This window comes from Mesoplodon mirus, assembly GCF_964341445.2.
Source record: "Mesoplodon mirus genome assembly, chromosome: 3".
In the NCBI taxonomy this organism is placed as follows: domain Eukaryota; kingdom Metazoa; phylum Chordata; class Mammalia; order Artiodactyla; family Ziphiidae; genus Mesoplodon; species Mesoplodon mirus.
In genome coordinates, this window is record NC_138978.1 from 32,382,414 (window position 1) to 32,396,251 (window position 13,838).

General features: G+C 41.1%; 1 protein-coding gene across 4 annotated transcripts in view; it reads left to right on the forward strand.

The window, feature by feature from the left end:
* THRAP3 (thyroid hormone receptor associated protein 3) overlaps positions 1-13,838 on the forward strand; it is a 75,563-nt gene that overhangs the window by 47,654 nt on the left and 14,071 nt on the right. For all 4 annotated transcript variants that reach the window (XM_082615306.1, XM_082615307.1, XM_082615304.1 and 1 more), the window contains 2 exons: positions 6,999-7,166; positions 11,735-12,640. In XM_082615306.1, coding sequence (XP_082471432.1) covers positions 7,030-7,166; positions 11,735-12,640 — 1,043 coding nt within the window. In that variant the 5' untranslated portion in view covers positions 6,999-7,029. The remainder of the gene's footprint in view (positions 1-6,998; positions 7,167-11,734; positions 12,641-13,838) is intronic.

A 13,838-nucleotide genomic window follows, 5' to 3' on the forward strand; every position in this document is an offset into this window, starting at 1 on the left:
AAAGGATTCTAAGTCTTATGGTGAGATTTTTGCATTTCTTTTTGGAAGGCTATTTCTTGGGAAGATTTCCATAGTTAATTGTTCTTATCCATTGTTTTGACTATTAGTTTTTTTTCCATTTTTTTAAAATTAATTTTTATTGGAGTATAGTTGCTTTACACTGTTGTGTTTCTGCTGTGCAGCAAACTGAATCAGTTATACGTATACATATATCCACTCTTTTTTAGGTTTCCTTCCCATTTAGGTCACCATTTAGTTAACTTTTAGAGGGTGGTGTTTAGTGATCCTGTCCTGAAATTCTCTAGGCTTAGATCTTATTTGGGTCCTGTAACCCAAATTAAACAGATTAAAATAACTGTTGTTCCTTTGTAACACTCCTTCTTCCTTGAATTAGTCATGAGTCCTTGGAGTAAGAATTAGTGATGAAAGTTTCATGATGTTATTAATATATTCTAATAATATAAGAAAGTAAGATAGAGGCAACTCTTATATACACTACCGAATGTAAAATAGTTAGCTAGTGGGAAGCAGCAGCATAGCACAGGGAGATCAGCTCAGTGCTTTGCAATGACCTAGTGGGGTGGGATAGGGAGGGTCACAGGGAGGCTCAGGGGGGAGGGGATATGGGGATATATGTATGCATGTGGCTGATTCACTTTGGTGTACAACAGAAACTAACACAGTATCGTGAAGCAATTATACTACAATAAAGATCTATTTTTTTTTAAAAAGAGGCAACTCTGTCTGCTTCATTGCTGCAGGGAAACAGGTGGTGCTGGAGAAAGAGGTTGGTGCTAAAAAGAATACCTAGTACTTTGGTTTTTAAATTGGTTGTAATGTGGATATTGAAGTGAGAGTTAAAACCATGAGAAATGCTGTGATTATGCTCTTTAAGGTGCATAAGATTCTTGAGGAAATTGAATATCCTGTGAGATAGTAAGTTTCATATTAATGGAAATGAGAAAAGGAAAAAAAAGTGGTTTGCTCAGCAAAACCCTGTACAAATATTAAGTTACAGCAGTGGAGTCATTCAAAACAGTTAGGTGTAGATATCCAGAGATCAGACTGTTCACCATACGCAATAGTTCCCTGGCCCAGCTCAATTCCTGTGTCCTTTCATGGGTTCAGAGAGCTTTAAAGGACTTAGTTTTGAATTGGTTTTACATATTAGGAAGGCTGTGGGTGTGTTATGTTGTTGTTTTGTTTTCAGGTTATAGTATGTTTGCCTTAAAGTTTTATTTGCTTGATTAGTAGTAAATCCTCTTTCTATGAAAGAAAATAAACAGTAACATCTTAACGGAAGATCCGAACGAACTTTTTGGCCAACCCAGTAGCTTGACCATTTAGGGCTGCCAAGGTTGGAGCCCCAGGGCAGCCCATTGAGAAGCTGTATTTGGCACTACTTAGTTTTAGGAACTCAGTCTCCTGCCAAATGTAACCTATCCACAGTGTTCCAAACATGGGGCAAACAGTATTAAATTTAACTACCGAAGTGTTCCTTCTGGTGAATTCAGCAAGACACCTACCATGTGCCAAACACAATGCTGGCATAGTCACTAGGGACACTAAGAAGAAACTTAACAATCTGGAGTGAGAAGGGGAGAGGAGTAATTGAATTCTTTCTTATCTTTGAGAGTCTTTGATTTAGAGAAGCTTGCTTTGGCCCTCGCTGCCAATATTATTCTTGTTGCTTGGAGTTGAAAAATAAGATCTGTATTTTTAATGACATAAAAGCCATGTAATTATATACCTTAAGGCCTTTGTTTTGTTTTACGTTAAAATGTATCTGCTCTTCCAAGGACCAGTGGCTTGGTGGAGAAGGCTTGGGCTTTAAAAAGGGTGGTCGGTCTGGAAATTACCCTCTCACATGGCTGTGCAGGTTAAAGATGAACCCTTCCTCCAAGTGACAGAATTATATCTGAAACCATTTCAGAAGGCTGTTTGAAATTCTACACTTGGGTTTTAAATAAAAAGGGGGGAGGGTAGAACAACAGTGGTATAAATACAAGATGGAGGAGGAGGATATCTTGCAGCTGAAGAAGGGTTTATGAGAAAGGATTTGAGGGCCTAGTGACTCATCTCACTCTGAATCAACATGTGGCATGGCTGCTAGAAAGAGAAATCTTAGGATGCATTAGTAGTGTCTAAATAGTTTTATAATAGGCCAAATTTGGTGAATTACATTTAGTTCTGAGTATCCCAGTGAAGGAGGACAAACTGGAATTGATTCAGTGGCAAACAGGGTGATAATGTGGATATGAAACCATGTCATCTGAAGGATGTTGGAAAGTTGAGGGTATTTGGATCATACCAGCCCTTAACTAGGAGTTTAGGGACTGGATCCTATATTTCTGCCTGCTAACATGCTGAGTACTACTTGTTCAATAGGTGGATTCTTTTATATTGCTGGTGTAGGAACATGGCTATTTTATTCTGAATGAAACAGCATGTCCAGGAAGAGTGGGCATTGCTGAAGAAACAAAACTTCCTTTGGGGGAAATTTTAATTTGAACAGAAACCAAACTTCTTAAAGAAGAACCGGAACGAACTTTTTGGCCAACCCAATACTTGTAACATGTAAAACGTGCTAAGTTGATTTTCAAGGTGATATTTGTCTGTCATATTTTCCATACTATTTTTAGAGCATGGACATGGAAGAAATGTTAGAAATGGGAAAAGCTATGTGTAAACACAATGAAGTTTTAAAGGTCTTCAAAGTAGAACTGCGAGTTGTTTTGAATGAATTTTGGTAATTTAATCAGATAGCCTTAGTTATGGTTGTCCCTACCTTACACTAAAATGTTTGTATAAAATGTTTATATACATGAAATCTATTTATGTATATCAGGAGAAGAGACTTCTCAGTCTTCTGGACCTTTTCCTTTTTTGTGTGACTTGCTCTTTCATAGTCTTCAGGTGACTGCTTAAATGCCATCTCTGGACCATCCTGTCTAAATAACTCACTACCACACTTAATAAATTTGCCAACATTATGCGTTCTTTGCCTTCTTCCTAGTACTTACCAGAATTTGAAATTACATTTTTGCTTGCTTGCTTGGTTATGATCTATCTGTAACTCTAGATTATAAGTTCCATGGAGGCAAAGACCAAGTCTACTTTAATTTACCATTGTTTGTCCACTCTCTAGAGTTCTCTTGAATGAGTTAAGATATTCATTGATTTATTTCCAGCTCTGGTTTTGTATCATCCAAAGTTATTCCTCTTAACTCTCAGGGAGTAGTGATGTTTTAAAATTAGTTTCAGTTCACATTAAAGAAGTTCTAGGAGTGAGGGTGGTGTCACAGTATTGTGACTCTTGAGTACATTTGTCAATTCTAGTAAATTTAATATAGGTAGAAGTGTTATATTTGTCTCTATCTGTATTTTTTTTTTTTTTTTTTTTTTGCGGTATGCGGCCCTCTCCCGTTGCGGAGCTCCTGACGTGCAGGCTCAGCGGCCATGGCTCACGGGCCTAGCCACTTTGCGGCATGTGGGATCTTCCCGGACCGGGGCACGAACCCGTGTCCCCTGCATTGGCAGGCAGACTCTCAACCACTGCGCCACCAGGGAAGCCCACTAGCTGTATTTTTAAAAAATACTTTGCCTTCTTTCTATTTGTTCACTTGGTTGTGTCGGGTCTTAGTTGCTACCAGTGGGCTCCTTAGTTGTGGCACGTGTTCTCCATAGTTGTGGCACATGTGCTCCTTAGTTGTGGCTTGCAGACTCCTTAGTTGTGGCATGCGAACTCTTAGTTGCAGCATGCATGTGGGATCTAGTTCCCTGACCAGGGATTGAACCCGGGCTTCCTGCATTGGGAGTGTGGAGTCTTAGCCACTGGACCACCAGGGAAGTCTCTCTATCTGTATTTAGATGACGACTTTTTCTTCCTCTTCATGAAAATTAGGTTCTTAATTTTCCAGTGACTTGGAGTTGAAATGAGTATTTCCTTTTCTACTGACTTGTTCCCCCTTCTCCTTTTTTCTTTTTCTTTTTTTCCGTTTTTCCTGCCGGGCAGCGCAGGCTTGCAGGATCTTAGTTTCCCGACCAGAGATTGAACTTTGCCCCCCGGGAGTGAAAGTGAGGACTCCTAACCACTGGACCACCAGGGAATTCCCTCCCCTTTTCTTTTAAAGTCTGATATTGTCCACCCATTGTGTAACTGATCTAAAAGGGTATTTATTTCTAGCCTAAGCTAAATTGAAGACTGGACAGAGAAGTTGCTAGGAAAAGATACCCCTAGACTTGTAACAGAAAAAAGCCATTTAGCAAGAATGAACCTAGAGAATCCCCAAATATGCTGAAGGCCAACCAGAAAAACAATGTATTTTCAGTATTCAGTTTCTGTAAATTGCTTATTTACACCTCCACCTCATATCTCTAAATAACTTATTCCTCTACCCTGGCTTTGTATAATGACGCTACTTCCAAAAATTGGTTTCAGACTGAAACATCTTTGACCTTGCTAAAGCATGTAACAGTTTGATCCTTTTGGCAGGATCTAGACTGTAGGTCTTTGGTATCCTCATTTAGCAATCTCTTACTCATCACTGTTTGTCTCTGGCTTCCTAGCACTTTCTCAGTCTTCTAAATTTATGTCTCTGAGATTATGGTTATTTCCCTTATGAGCTGGAGCTATAGCAGCTTCTCGGACTTCTTTGCCTTTCCAAAAGTTCTTAAAATTCAAATCTAAAACTTGAATATAGTAATTATAAACAGATACCACCTTTCAGTTGGTCTCTGTCTTGCCTTCTTTACCAGATCCTAAACTCAGTAAGAGTGGAGACTTGAATCATTTATTCATCCCACAAGTCTCTGCATGCCTTCTGTGTGCCAGACACTGCTCTGCCGAGGCTGTATAATGGTAGTTAAGAGCACTGGTTTAGAGCCAGGTCACCTGGGTTCAAATCCCAGCCCTGCCACTTAAAGCAGAGTGCCCTTGGGCAAGTTAGTTACCTTCTTTATGTCTCAGTATCGGCATCTGTAAAAAGTGATGTAATAATACCCTCCTTGAGGTTAAGTTAATAAAAATACTGTTTAAGTGTTTGCTGTTCTGGGCATTGAGGATACAGCAGTAAATAAGAAAGATGAGATTTCTGCTGGTGGGAGCTTACATCCTACTTGGGTAGAGGAGGAAAAACAAAGTAAACAAGTACAAAGTAAACAAGTTTCAAGTACTGGATTTAGTGCTGGGAAGAAGAAAACAAGGTACTGGACTAGACCTTAGAGAATGACTGGGTGGCTGCTTTTGATTGGGTGGCCAGGGCAAACCTCTGGGGAGATAGCTTTTGAGTTGGGATCTGAATAGCAAGAAAATCTGAGAGATAGGGGAGGGTGAAATGTTCATTGATTATTGTTTTCTATTGTTTTCCCTTCACAAGCCAGGCGCAACATTACATAAAAGACTCTTTTGTTAGGCAGTGAGGCAGCGAGGTGTGATAGGATAAGTCCTGGAGTTCTGGTCTGGTTTGGGTATTAACTAGCTTTCTGATCTTTGAAAAAAAAAAGAAAAAACAGTTTTGCTTTTTTCATGGGAAAATGACCCTGAAAGAAGGTTGACTCTTGAAGCTAGTGATGGGCTAGAAGAAAGTAGAGGTTCTTCTCCTTATAAATTACTTTAGTCCTATGTTTATGGATTAATATCCTGTATTTTGGGACTTCTCTGGTGGCGCAGTGGTTAACAATCTGCCTGCCAATGCAGGGGACGTGGGTTCGAGCCCTGGTCCAGGAAGATCCCACGTGCTGCAGAGCTGCTAAGCCCGTGCGCCACAACTACTGAGCCTGCGCTCTAGAGCCCGCGAGCCACAAGTACTGAAGCACGCGCGCCTAGAGCCCGTGCTCTGCAACAAGAGAAGCCACCGCAATGAGTAGCCCGCGCACCGCAACGAGAAGAGTAGCCCCTGCTCGCCACAACTAGAGAAAGCCAGTGCGCAGCAACGAAGACCCAACGCAGCCAAAAAAAAAATCCTATATTTTACAGGATGTAGTACATCCTGTTGTGGTGTTACAATATTTGAGGATATTCTGTCACACTGTTTTTTTTGAGCACAAATAAACAGATTTTAATTCTTTGCTAAGATAAATAATATACATAGGTACTTGGTAATACTGAAGAAGATAAAAAAGAAGATAAAAATTAGAAAAATACAAAATGGAAAGATATAACTATAGATGTAATGAGCAGATGTATGATTATAATTATAGGTGTAATACATAATTGTAGGTGTAAAGGAGATTACAGAATCTCTCACACTTTAAACCTTTTCCTTTGAAGTAAATATTAAGGATATGCCTCATGGATTCAGGGTCCAGGAAGTAGGGAAATGGAAAGATGTGCCACAAACTCTATAACCAAGATGTCATTGCATAGAGTTTCTTCTGTGAGGACTGGGAAGCCTGTCTCAGGTCATCTCAGTTCATTCATTCATTCATTCATTCATTTATATTTTTATTTATTTATTTATTTATTTTGCGGTACGCGGGCCTCTCACTGTCATGCCCTCTCCCGTTGCGGAGGTGCAGGCTCAGCGGCCATGGCTCACAGGCCTAGCCGCTCTGCGGCATGTGGGATCTTCCCGGACCGGGGCACGAACCTGTGTCCCCTGCATCGGCAGGTGGACTCTTCAACCACTGTGCCACCGGGGAAGCCCTCAGTACTTTTATTAACAGTTAACTTAGTTTGCAAAACTTGTCTGCTTATTGAGAAAAGACTGTGTGCCCCAGGTTATCGATAGCTCTCCTCATTTTTGTCTGTGTTTCATGGTGTTCCCCAGTTAGAGTTACAGGTCAGGTTTTCCATTTGCTGCTGTGGGTTGGTATGTTGGGAATTGTACTGCTTAGAAATCCCCCTTGGTAAAAGGGCAAAGGGTGTTTTGTTTGGTTTGGTTTTAACAGTCATTTCATCTTTTTTTGTTTGTTTCTAAGTGTCCATGGAAGTTCAAGAGACTCACTCATTTGCAAAGGGCCTCACTCATTTGTTTGATTCTATTTTCTTACATTAGGTGTAATTGAAAAGCGACCCTCTCTTTAGAGATGTCAAAAACAAACAAATCTAAGTCTGGATCTCGCTCTTCTCGATCAAGATCTGCATCAAGATCTCGTTCTCGTTCATTTTCGAAGTCTCGGTCCAGAAGTCGGTCTGTCTCTCGTTCAAGGAAACGCAGGCTGAGGTAAGGGGGTGTGATTGTATAATGAGATAATCATTGATTGGTCAGTATAGGTCTCTGAAGATCTTTTGTTAGACCCTTTCTGTGAGTGTCACATGGAGGTGCGGGGTTGGCTTGAGGTGGAGTGTTGGGCTGTAAGATATTCCAGATCTCTTCAAATGTTACAGTTTCAAATCATCTTTGATTGCCATGCTGTTGGCCTAATTCCTTTTCTTTCCTGCCAGCACATAACTGTTTTTCATCCACTGTGGAAGAAAGAGCATTTTATTTTTATTTAAGCTTCTTGCTTCAAACCTCTACACCTGATTATTTTTCAGATTATTTTTGGAGGCTTGGACCAAGGTTTATTTGCATCATCAGCAAAGAAAGGATAGCTAAGAGGATTAATAGTATGATCAACATTGCAAGGAAAAGAAACCTTAACTCACTAAAATAATTAAACCTTAAAAAACTTAATCAGGAGTCCTTTGTATATATATACCTGATACGCCAACTACTAACAGGCTGCATCTATTTAGTAAAACACATCTTGCAACTGCCTAAAAATCACTATTGTAGACATCACTTTGCCTTAGTAAATGTGCAAATAATTCTTTTGAATTTATTGCTGGTATTCTTTAATTTAGTCAATTTCTACACCTTTAGTTGGATTATTTCCTATTTCAGCTATGTCTTGGAATATAATGCCAAACTTCCAGCATCTTTCCTCTTTTGTTGTGTTATGAGTTCGGTTTTTCATTCTTTAAAACTTTCTTTTGTGAGTAGATAAGAACCTGTTAGTAAATATAAGTTTCTATATGTGTATTAGAGAAATATTGATGTATCTAAATGTTTAAATACCAAAAGGGGATCTTTGTACAATTTCATTCTTTTTGTCAGAGCTGCAGTAGGCAAGGAGACAATTTCTCAGTTTTACCACTTGGCGCCCCTGCTGATTATTTTAGATGAGTATCTAGAGCCCTTCTCTTAAATGAATTATGCAGTTTAAAATAAACTCAGGAATAGTTGTTATTAATCTTTATTCTTGATGGTTTCCATAGTCCTACTTCTAAAAGAGTCTATAAACAAATGGTTGGTAGGCTTCCCCCCCACCCCCACCCTCCCAACAAGAATAAGTTAATTCTTTTTTTAATACATTTATTTATTTTTATTTATTTATTATTTTTGGCTGTGTTGGGTCTTCATTGCTGTGTGCGAGCTTTCTCTAGTTGTAGCGAGCAGGGGCTACTCCTCCTTGCGGTGTGTGGGCTTCTCATTGTGGTGGCTTCTCCTGTTGCGGACCACGGGCTCTAGGCATGCGGGCTTCAGTAGTTGTGGCACGTGGGTTCAGTAGTTGTGGTTCGCGGGCTCTAGAGCACAGGCCCAGTAGTTGTGGCACACAGGCTTCGTTGCGCCACGACATGTGGGATCTTCCTGGACCAGGGCTGGAACCCGTGTCCCCTGCATTGGCAGGTGGATTCTTAACCACTGCACCACCAGGGAAGCCCAAGAATAAGTTAATTCTTACGTGGAATCTGTGAGAAGCCTGTCTGAAAATTAATTTCAGAGCAGAGATTGAACAAAAAATAGGTGTGCATAAATGTTAATGACTCCCATATAGTGTAGAACAGGAAGTTATAAACTTTGAGTCTCTCACTCAAAAGCACTCCATTTTTTTTTTTTCTTTTTTAAGATAACATTAGACCTTGAGGGTAACCAATCCTAACATGATTTTTCTCTCCCATGTTTCTTGGACACACATTTTTATACCAAACTTTGTTTGAGGCCTGTGCTAGGTAGTCTCTCTGTTGCCCAATTGTGTCAGAGTCTGTATGTAAGTAAAATTCTCTTTTATCTTTTCAAACCCCACCCCCACCCCCCAACCCCCCAAAATGAGGGAAAGTCCACTAAATATATCTACTCCAGGAAGTTGCTATCAAGGCCATTGGACCGAGCAGAGACTCTTAGTAAACTCCTACCTTGCACCCAGAGTCTTTGATCTGGTTTGCTTAAATCTCAGTTTCAGCTCATTTGGTTCTTTAAAACTTAATCTAGTAAATGGAAACTAAATAATTGGTTCAAAAAGAAGAGGCTGTACAACCAAAACTGAGAGAGAAAATTGAACTGACATAACCCAAATTGAAAAATGTTAACCAGCTCTGAAGTATTTGTGATAGCTGGAGTTCTGGGCGGATCTGTCTGGACAGATTGCTTCTCCTTATTCTACAGATCATTTGGCATGGTCATCAACTTGGCAAATGAGGGAAAGATATCTTACGCAGGCAATATGTGCTGGGGTAGGTCTAGAGCCACTCCATGTGCTGTCCTAATACCTGGAAGATTATTTTGGAGGAATATCTCCACTAGAAAACATGTTTTTATATTTGATTCAAGTCTGACTTCTCTGTTTTTTAGAAACAGATAAATTTGCCACTGGATGTTCAATTTTTAATTCTGGCTTATCTGTTTCGTGATTTTTTTTCTTTTGTTTTCCCTCTCCTACAAGGAAAGTATACTGTCCAGAGAGTTTGAGAAACCCTGCCTTTAAATTAACTTAACTGCTGAGTTCTACAGAATTGGAGAAAATTGGTTGTTTCCTTGTATTTCACAGACTGTTGTATCCTTTTAAATGACTTCTCATAAATAAATTAATTTGCAATCTGCAGAGACTCATATTCCTGCACCTGTGCAGTGACTGCGGGTTTTGGATGCAGTATGCCGCAGGGCCCTCACTAGTAACTGGTGACAGAAGCAGCAGTAGCCTCTGAGGATGGGGACATGAATAAAACCCTCCTTAGTGCTGCTGGTGCATCACCTCCCTCAAGTACAGCCGTTAAATTGGGTCATGTTCAGTTTCATAGCTGCATCTGCCTCTCCCTTCCTTCTTATATTGTTCTATTTTCGAATGAAAAGTGTGAAAGGTAAGTTTGTTTTTTTAAATTGTACTTAAATAGCAACCATTAACAACCATCACTATGCTGCATCTTCACTGGTTCCTGTTGTTCTTGGAGTAGATAAAGAACCTGAGCGTGGTGGGTAGTAAGTAGTGGGAAACCAATCCCACTTTATCTTCTAAGTGTAAGTTTCTTTCTAAAAATAACATTCTGTTTAGTTGTTAAAACCTGTCACATTTGCATTTGTTTCCAGTTAGGTCTGATATGAGAAGCCTTGCTTATGAACTGAAGGGTTTTTATTACATATGTAAAGAAAATATTTTTGGAGTTTTCTAGTAATTTTACATATTTCTAGTTAACTGCTTAGGAGTAGTGACTAATTAATGCTCTATATCATAGTTGACACGACAAGTGGTATCAAAGAACACCACTGGATTTTCCACACCAACAAATACAGTTTTTGCCTTTTGATGGAAACAGCTCCCTGTCATTGACAAGCCTGGCATTTGTGAACATGTAATTTTTACAGAGTTATGTTACTTTTGAATCCCCACCGGTCTGGAAATGTACCTTTGCTAAATTAGAGTTCTGTATTGTTAAATGAAGAAGAACAACACTAGGCTTTAGGTTGACCTTAAAGATGGGCAAGTGTGGGACTGTTTTTGTAGTTCATCTTTGCTACCCTCTTGTGTGTTTCGGTGTCTTATGGTCACATGGTGCCCTCTTGTGGCACCTGGGTAAGACCTTGTAGTTCAGCCACAGAAACTTGACCTAGATAATGAGACCATTTCCAGATTCCCAGTTTAAAAAAAAAACAAAAAACAATATTTGTATGTTTTGCTGATCTGATTTCAGTTAAAATTCTTTTAAGCTTTGAACAGATGAGTTCTCTAAGTCCCTATTTAAGCATTCTTTGGTTTAGACCTGTTGTAACTTTTTTTATGATCAGGATTTTTTTTTTTTGCGGTACGTGGGCCTCTCACTGTTGTGGCCTCTCCCGTCGCGGAGCACAGGCTCCAGACGCACAGGCTCAGCAGCCATGGCTCACGGGCCTAGCCGGCATGTGGGATCCTCCCGGACCGGGGCACGAACCCACGTCCCCTGCATTGGCAGGCGGACTCTCAACTGCGCCACCAGGGAAGCCCCTGTTGTAACTTTTTTTATACAACCCCAAGTCTTAGTGGAAGCTAAGAAATTAGCCCTGCACAGACAGAGAGAGTTGGATAGGATGGGGAGTAAGCAGTGTGGGGCTAGAGGATCTGAATAGTTACCTGTCTGGGTACCACAGCATGCAGGGATCACCTCCAGTGACCCAGGGACCTACCTGTAAAATCCTCTGTGCCTGTGGAACTCTTAGCAATTAGTATACTATATTAAAATGGTGTTTGTTTAGTTTACTACATTAGGAACATTTTTATATTCTCTCAGTCACTATAGAAATACATCTCCATTTAGAATGTGCTACAGTATTAATGAAGCATCTCAGTGTCTCATTTGTTAGTGATTCTTTATTTTTGTACTTAATGTGGCCATAAGAGTAGAATTAATTATTTAGGTTTGTACCTTTTGTTTGAAAACAACTGTAATTAAATGATACATAAGAAGAGGGATTTACCTCTTTGTTGGCAGGTTTTTCTTGAGTAAAAATGCTTGTGTCAAAAATTCAAACATTTCTTCCTTCCCCTGCCCCTCTTTCAGTTCTAGGTCTCGTTCCAGATCATATTCTCCAGCTCATAACAGAGAGAGAAATCACCCAAGAGTATATCAGAATCGGGATTTCCGAGGTCACAACAGAGGCTATAGAAGGCCCTATTATTTCCGTGGGCGCAACAGAGGCTTTTATCCATGGGGCCAGTATAACCGAGGAGGCTATGGAAACTACCGCTCAAATTGGCAGAATTATCGGCAGGCATACAGTCCTCGTCGGGGCCGTTCCCGATCCCGGTCCCCAAAGAGAAGGTCCCCTTCACCAAGGTCCAGGAGCCATTCTAGAAACTCCGATAAGTCTTCCTCTGACAGGTCAAGGCGTTCCTCATCCTCTCGTTCTTCCTCCAACCACAGCCGAGTTGAATCTTCTAAGCGCAAGTCTGCAAAGGAGAAAAAGTCTTCTTCCAAGGATAGCCGGCCGTCTCAGGCTGCCGGGGATAACCAGGGAGATGAGGCCAAGGAGCAGCCGTTCTCTGGAGGCACCTCTCAAGACACAAAAGCGTCTGAGAGCTCAAAGCCGTGGCCAGATGCCAGCACGTACAGTGCTGGTTCTGCGTCACGGGCCTCAGCCGTGTCTGAGCTGAGCCCTCGGGAGCGAAGCCCGGCTCTCAAAAGCCCCCTCCAGTCTGTGGTGGTGAGGAGGCGGTCTCCTCGTCCTAGCCCTGTGCCCAAACCTAGCCCTCCGCTTTCCAGCACATCCCAGATGGGCTCAGCTCTGCAGAGTGGTGCTGGGTACCAGGCTGGGACACACCAAGGTCAGTTTGACCATGGCTCGGGGTCCTTGAGTCCATCCAAAAAGAGCCCCGTGGGTAAGAGTCCACCGGCCACTGGCTCCACATACGGCTCATCTCAGAAAGAGGAGGCTGCTGCTCCAGGCGGAGCAGCCTATACAAAGAGGCAAGTATCTTGTTTCCCCTGTCTGGTTGTTTTTATCTCACCAGCTGGCAGTTTAGTTGTAATGTGATCTGTAGAGCTCTGATTAATGGTAATAAGGTAATCCCATTTCCTTAACTTTTCATTTAGCAAACTTTAAAGCATCACCCCAGGAAACCTTTAGCTTAACTCTAGTTTTCCTGCCTTTCTGAACTTGTATTGCAGCATAAAGTTTCTTTAGACTACTCTGCAATGATGTTTTCACATTTAAAGTTTGCCTTGGATTCTACCAGTATAAGCCAGAGAACAGTAGAGATTTGTGGGTCAGCCATCAAAAAATGTGGTCTTTACCAAAATAAATGGCTGTTGGAGCTGTTAGACCCTCTAGGACCCACCATCTCCTGTGATCGATCTGCGTCAGTCCATCATGGTGAAGAGCTGTACCCTCCCACCCTCACACCCTCCAGTTGAGGAGACTGGGCAGAATGGGAAAGTCCAAGGCTTAGTCCAGGAAGACCTTGTTTTAAAATCACAAAGTGGGTGTATGTCCCAGTAGAAGCCAACCAGGCTGTGTATTAGGAGAGGACGTATCAGTGTCTCTGTCTTTCTACCCTGGGGGACACGCTGAGTTGGAACTTGAATCTTTTTTATGTGGTTGGATGGATTGGGGTGGCAGAGACATACAGGGAATTTGTATTGGGACCAGGTTGTTAAGAGGGCCTTACAGAGCAGGTGGTTCCCCTCCTGCCCCCACCTTTTCCTTTTATTAGCATATTCTTTGCTGCCCTGCTGTCCTTTGGTTCTTTTTTGCCATATTAATGCAACTGTAACATCAGACTTTTTCCATTCATGGTACAAATGAGACGTTCAGAATCTGTACTTTGCAGCTTTCAGTAAGTCTGCTTTGAAATACAAGTTTTGTTCCTTGCCAGGACTGTGAATCTCATTAGAACACTTGGGCATGAGCTCTGCTTTTCCATAAGAATGAGTAGGATGGTTTTTGCCCCCTCCCCCAATTAACATGTATTCTGTTTTTATTTGTGTTTGCAGTATATTCATACTTAGATCTTCTAGGTGACTTGAAGCAAATTTGAAGTCTCTTTTGAGACTTGTATTTCCAAATGTGAGTTGTATAAAAGCAAAACAGTCCAAGGTTGAACATTCTATGTTAACTTTGCTGAAAGCAGATTTTAAGTGACTGAGTGAAGGTCGGATAAGACCT